Here is a 6,507-nt window from a genome sequence, read left to right on the forward strand (position 1 = left end):
GTTCGAAAATTCCGTAACCGCACTTCGGGTCAAGCAGTCCTGCTTTTTATTTGTCGATAGCGGCTCACGCAGATAGATTTCGTAAGTTACTTTCAATTAGAACATGAGGCCAATGTATTTTCTGTGAAAAGTGACAGCTCATTGTCCTAGAAATCTGCAGTGTTTTGTTTGTTTGCAAGTCATTGTCGGTCCTTGTTTTCTGTGTTGGCAAGGCGGAAGGCTGTAGAATTCCTGTGTTGGTGTAGGTGCTGTGGTCCTGTGGTCTGCTCTGTAAGGATCTTGGTCCGGTCAGAGCGCATACTTGGAGTTGGGCGCATCTCTTTGTTGGGATTTTGAAACAAATTAAAGAAAATCTGTATCAAAATATCAATTAATTCTGAGGATTGTGAGCTTTGTTCCTGCTTAAATGTTTTTAAGCTTTTGTTTCTTGCTGCCTATGGCGTAGTTAGGCACCTATCTATGGTAAATGTCAAGTTTAAGTCCTAAGAAGATTTCATTGATAAATTTTTCATATTCTTACCTTATTTGACATCCTGAATCCAAAAATGATACTCATTTGTCTCGCAAATAAAAGAAAAAACATAATCAAACCTGACCTAACCTTACCTACTTACCTATAACCTACCAACCTACAACCTACAAACCTACCCTAACCTAACCTAACCTACAAACCTACCTACCTACAACCTAAAACCTACAAACCTACAACCTAACCTAACCTAAAACCTAAAATTTTTGCTGTTTCATATTTGTATCAACAGCGTCACAATTGTAGTTAGGACCTAAACTTGACATATACCCCTATCTAGTGGCTAGCTGGGATTTTTACATTCATTCATTCACAAAACTTGTGAACCAGAACTGGCTTTAAGCAGGCATCTTGCTTGCATACTTTTAACAGTCCAAGGTGCGGTGATATAGGTATTTGTTACCAAGCCTGTGGTCTTAATTCTGCTGACCCAGACTGGAAAAAAAATACACGTTATGCCGAATATGTCTGGCGTAGTGGCGGGATTGCGCCGAAAACTTCAGCGCACGTTCGGCGTAACTTCGCATGCGCCCCAGTCTCCCAGTTGCTTCTGTGCCTGCTGCTCACCGGCCTGTTTGATATTTTCCAGGTGTGCTCAGTGCAGCCATGCGTCTGACTGTGACAACTGTTTCTGGGGAGTTGTACCAGCTGGACGTCAGCGATGATCTCGAGCTGGAGAACCTCAGGGCTTTTGTTCAGGTAGGGCGACGGGCTGTGTAAGCATATGTATTGCAGGGGGTGGAGAAGCAGTAACGGTCATTAACCTGACCTAATAGAAGGTTAGTTTGGTCTTGACCTTGTATAATTTAGTTTCACTGTGACATTGCTACTGCGACATGTGCTGCTATGGTGCATTAGCCTCATTGACCTGTGCTCAGTTGGTACAGCGTTGGACTCCCGGTAGCGAGAGCCCAGTCTCGAGTCGATTCGACGCTCGACATTTGAGACTCCTGACGAGATGGTTTGCGGTTGGTGGGAGCAGCCGCAGCCAGTTGAAGTCAGATGAGTGGGACAGGCCGTGTCCGGCTTTGAAGGGCACGAACTTAAACTATCCCGTTACCCGGCATTGCGCGATCGGACTGTAAGAGTCGGGGTCTACGCAACAAGTTCTGCTTTGCAAAGGCTCTGGCTCTGTCAATCCATCCATTCAAACATTTCAGCCAAACTTATATTAAAAATCCAGCAATATCTAGTCATTTTCATCAGGTGCCATTGGTTCACTGTGCCCGGAACCGGTCTCTGATGTACCGAACACGGATCGTACACCGCACCGCCTGACGGTGCCACGTTTCCTGCCCTCCAGGTGGAGACGGGTATCAGCTCGGACCAGATGATTCTGCTGCACGACGGCCGCCGGCTGACGGACGACAAGAAGAGCCTGCGCGACACCGGCATCAAGGAGGACGACGTGCTGCTGGTGGAGGCGCTGCAGCCGCCGGCCGCGCCGCCCGTCCAGCCGCAGACAGGTACGGACGAGTCGGAGGGGGGGGGGGGGGGGCAGGGGACAGTTACTGATATGAAGAAGCAGTGGTGGGATAGGGCTTACCGTCATCGAGGAAAGAGAGAAGCAGAGAGTGGGAAGGGAAAGCATTGCCTTCACGTGGTTAAACATGGGAGAGCAGTAGGGTTGGTGGAACAAGTGGAAGGAGCTGGTTACCATCTGAGCGTATTACAGAATACGGACTGGGACCGAATTTGGTAAGGAATATGGTTTGCGATGTTTAAAGTTTGTTAGTAGGTAATGCAGAATATGTATTGTGTGCTTTAAATTGCTCAGATTGTGTAAGCGAAAGCAATTGGTGTAAACCTAGCGTTAGATGCTGATGGGTGCTCCCGAACATTTTTGCTCGTAATATCACGTCGGGGTAAGACTGGTTCCTCGCTGTCCTAGCGGCGTGATACACATCCTCAGTTTGCTGTCTGTCCGACAGGTGGCGGCAGCGGCGCGACGGCGGCTCAGCAGGACGACCCGCGCTTCATCCGTGACATGTTCCTGGCCAACCGCGACCAGCTGGCACTGCTCAAACAAAACAACCCGCGCCTGGCCGACGCCCTGCTCAGCAACGATCTCGGTCAGTCGGCATGTAGAGGGTTAGGATGGGATGGAGTGTCTCTGAGCTGCTAAGTTCGGAAGTGGTGAGGAGTGTCCTTGATGAACCCTGCGTCACTCACCGTTCGTTCAGTTGGGAAGGAAAGTCAAAGGTGATTATTATCGAAAATGAGTAGAATGGTACTAATGTCAAAATCGTCACTACTTCGTACTGAATGATGAATTGATCGTGAACGGTTTGTTGTCCCCCGTCCGCCGTAGATCAGTTATCGATTCCCCTGTCGTTATAAACAGAGCGGCTGACGCTCTCCTTGTCCCCTACACAGAGCGTTTCACGGCGGTGCTGAACGAGCAGCAGAAGGCGCGCGCCGACCGCGAGCGGATGCGCATGCGGATGCTGTCGGCGGACCCGTTCGACGCCGAGGCGCAGCGGCTGATTGCCGAGGAGATCCGCCAGAAGAACATCGACGCCAACATGGAGGCGGCGCTGGAGCACCACCCGGAGAGCTTCGGATCCGTGGTGATGCTGTACATCAACTGCCGCGTCAACGGACACCCCGTCAAGGCCTTCATCGACTCGGGTCAGTCGCTGACGCAGGCACTGTTTCACTCATTCACAGCCATAGTCAGTCGGGCTTAAAAGGAAGTGGTGGAATGGGAAGGGGAGACGCTGTCTATGACACCTGGTGAAAGGATTCACTGAGATGGATAAGTCGCCTATCCTCGTTACTGAGACGCTGTTCATTAAGTAGTTACATAGGTACTTGCGATTGTATTTTGTGCAGCATTCGAATGTATTAGCCTTGGGCATCCCCATCAGCCCTTTCCCCGCTGTCTGTTGCATTACTCAGTGGTTCGGTGGTTGCGATGCCATATAGGGATGAGGACCCCTCAATCATGCATCAGTGCGTGTGACGACCGTCGTCTCCCCCTACAGGCGCCCAGACGACCATCATGTCAGCGGCGTGCGCAGAGCGTTGTCACATCATGCGTCTGGTGGACACACGCTGGTCCGGGGTGGCCAAGGGCGTCGGCACCCAGCGCATTCTCGGGCGGGTGCACATGGGACAGATCCAGATCGAGGACGTGTTCCTGACGTCGTCGTTCTCTATCCTGGAAGAGCAGCCCATGGACATGCTACTCGGACTGGACATGCTGAAGAGACATCAGGTGAGACGGCAGTCTGTCCTGTCCAGCTCGTGTACGGCTCTCCAGCAAGAATGGCTGGTCAGCCGATTTGTTTTGGGATAATGACTTTAAATGACACAAACACTTCAGTAAAATTACTCTACTTAATTCACTTGATCCACTTAACCACTTGGTCCTTGGAAGGCCGTAATGTCTAGCATTTGCACCTTCGATTCTCGCCCGTGTCAATATTACGTTTCTGTATATTCTCCCTCCGTCGTCCTGTCATTCTGGGTGTGACCTGCCTCTCAACAGCCTCTGACTTGTTCTCTCTTCTCAGTGTCTGATCGATCTGAAGGCAAACGTGCTACACATCGGCACCACGTCCACGAGCACGCCGTTCCTCTCGGAGTCTGATCTGCCGCCGTGCGCGCGGCTCAGCGGCGGCACGGAGTCGGCCGGCGAGCCCATGGAGACGGCCGACGCCGAGATGGCGCGCGCTCTGAGAGAGAGCGCCGCCGCTGCCTCCGCCGGTGAGTGCCGTGGTGACCGCGACTGCGCAGAGCATATGGTTAAAGTCTAGGGCTTGGTAGGGGTAAGGCTTTTGGGCTTGGCTAGGCTGTTGAATTTGTTTACGCTTAGTAGCTGTGCGAATGCTATGCTATCTTTACTTTGGCTCCTACCTTAAAAGTAGTGTTTGGGATGAAATGATCAAAAGTCGTTTATCATCTAATGCCATGCTCAAGGCTCATGCTTGACGTATGAGCACATAAAAGTAATGTACAATAATTTAGAGGGTCGGGTAGAGTCGCACTGCTAGTCTTTCCCCCTCGCCATTGCCGCTCTGCTGCTGCGTTTCGCTAGAGCGCCTCTCTGTTGCAGCCGCGTCGGGCGCGGCCGGTCCGTCCGCCCCCACCCCCGCTGCCGCCCCCGCTCCCCCCTCTGCTGCTGCTGCTGCTGCCCCGGCCGCCCCCGCCCCCGCCGCCGCCGCCGCCACCGGCGCTGGAGATCAGCTGACGCCTACCGACAAGTTTTCCGAGGCTGACGTGGCGTCAATAGTCAAACTGGGATTCACACGTCAGCAGGTATGTGATACGCCGGTGTTCCGATTGCAGTGTATCGCTAGTTACCATCCTGTCTTAGTTGGTGCTGTAGTTCTTTTGACTACTCCCAAGGCATTCCTAGGTCCTGTCGTAGATGCAAACCGCAGTTGCTGCTAGTTCAGCATTGTCGTAGCGGTGTCGTAGAGTGCTCTTTCGCCAAAAGGACGACCACATTTTTAACCACGAATAAATTAATCTTCGTTTGTTTAGCTTTTCTCAACCGTGCTTGTAAAACTGATTCTTTCACTCTCCTCTCTTGCTCTCTTCCCCTCTTCCTCCATCTTCTCCCATCCTCTTCGTTTATCCATTGAACTAACCGCACTGCTGTTCCTTACAGGTCGTCCAAGAGCTAAGAAGGTTTAACGGCGACACGACCCAGGCGACGGGCGCGCTGCTGGCCCGCTCGCTGCAGCTGCCCAAGCCCTGACACCGCCTGCCACCCGGTGGGGCTGGGGTGACGGGGAGGCCGGGCACCGACCGTCGCCCGCGATCTGACTATGCGTCCGTCCAGCGGTGGCGACGGCCGGGAGGGAGGGAATGGACGGGGTTTTAAGGGACTGACGGACCTGGGGCGAACTGAGAGACCGTTGGGCTCTGACAGTCATAATATGACCGGCGGGAGGGTGGAACTACGGCAGGGCTGCGATGAGACTGTCGCGGGGCTTTGGTTGGACTGTGACGAGCCGTAACTGGATGTGGCGTGGTCGGCATTTGGCCAGTGGAGCCGGTGTGGGATTCTCAGCCCGTCCTCGGCGTATGACCGTGTTCAAAGGGCGGCAGTGTGAAGCGGGTGGGTCAAACCACGTCCCGTCCCGGCCACCGACCGACAGACAAATCACCGAGTGGATGTAATTGGCTGTTTACTGCCGCGAGGCCCCTCCACAGGAGCTATCAGTTTTGTATGCGAAATAATACTTTTGCAATCGTATGTCAAAAATCATGAAATGTAGACAGGCGACGGCCAGATCATGATATTCCATCTCTGGGTGTTTCACGACTGTTCGCGAATACCTCATCTCAAATATCTCAAGTAGGCTACAAAGGAGCACAATCAATTTCATGCATCTGCGTATTATGTTCCATGATGGTGTTGAGCAGTGAGCTCTTTCCAGTGTACGTGAAAACCATATTTAAGCGTGTGCATTTCAATATATAACGTGACTGATTTTTGTGAACTGGCTCAATGGGGGATTGCTGAAAATTGCTTTAACCCGCGCCCGGCTGGGGGTCCTGGATTTCCACGCCCTGCTGGGGGGGGGGTGTGTTTGAACACCCCCCCCCCCCTTCCAACTCGGCTCCTGGGCCACGTAGCGATACGCGGAAGGCGGCGTTCGAAAAAGCGTCAAAAATAATGAGGAAATCGCTTCGGTCAATTTTTTGGTCAGGTCAAAGGTCAGGTCACCAGAGGTCATTGAAGGCAAAATTTCGCCGATTTCCAGGTCGAATGTCGACAATTTCCAAGAAGCCAACGCATAACTCGGGAACCAATAGAGCTACAGCGCCGCGGAAAAGCGCATTCGATAGCCCTATTAACGCCCTTTCTGAGTAAGCTTCTCAGATTTGACCTAACGTCAACGGTTTTGCCTGCAGGGGGCAAAAACGGCAAAAATAGCCGATTTTTTTCGGAAACAGCTTTTCTGCGATAACGTTTGACCCAAGACTTGAACGTGCTTACTTTTACCGGCATCGTGTTCCTC

General features: G+C 52.2%; 1 protein-coding gene across 20 annotated transcripts; it reads left to right on the forward strand.

Annotated features, from left to right (window-relative positions):
* Positions 1 to 5,976, forward strand: LOC122372844 (protein DDI1 homolog 2-like). 20 transcript variants are annotated; one of them, XM_043350454.1, is made up of 9 exons: positions 47 to 81; positions 1,119 to 1,228; positions 1,833 to 1,995; positions 2,461 to 2,601; positions 2,906 to 3,160; positions 3,517 to 3,749; positions 4,048 to 4,240; positions 4,590 to 4,792; positions 5,148 to 5,976. In XM_043350454.1, exons 2-9 carry the CDS (start codon positions 1,136 to 1,138, stop codon positions 5,235 to 5,237), a joined length of 1,371 nt encoding a protein of 456 aa, XP_043206389.1. In that variant the 5' UTR covers positions 47 to 81; positions 1,119 to 1,135; the 3' UTR covers positions 5,238 to 5,976. The 20 variants fall into 20 exon arrangements, with proteins under 20 accessions (XP_043206399.1, XP_043206389.1, XP_043206404.1 ...); XM_043350456.1 differs by lacking the exon at positions 47 to 81 and adding an exon at positions 112 to 241; XM_043350459.1 differs by lacking the exon at positions 47 to 81 and adding an exon at positions 126 to 174.
* Positions 5,977 to 6,507: the final 531 nt, after the last annotated feature.

Source organism: Amphibalanus amphitrite, unplaced genomic scaffold (genome assembly GCF_019059575.1).
Source record: "Amphibalanus amphitrite isolate SeventyFive unplaced genomic scaffold, NRLGWU_Aamphi_draft 001407F_arrow, whole genome shotgun sequence".
Classification (NCBI taxonomy): Eukaryota; Metazoa; Arthropoda; class Thecostraca; order Balanomorpha; family Balanidae; genus Amphibalanus; species Amphibalanus amphitrite.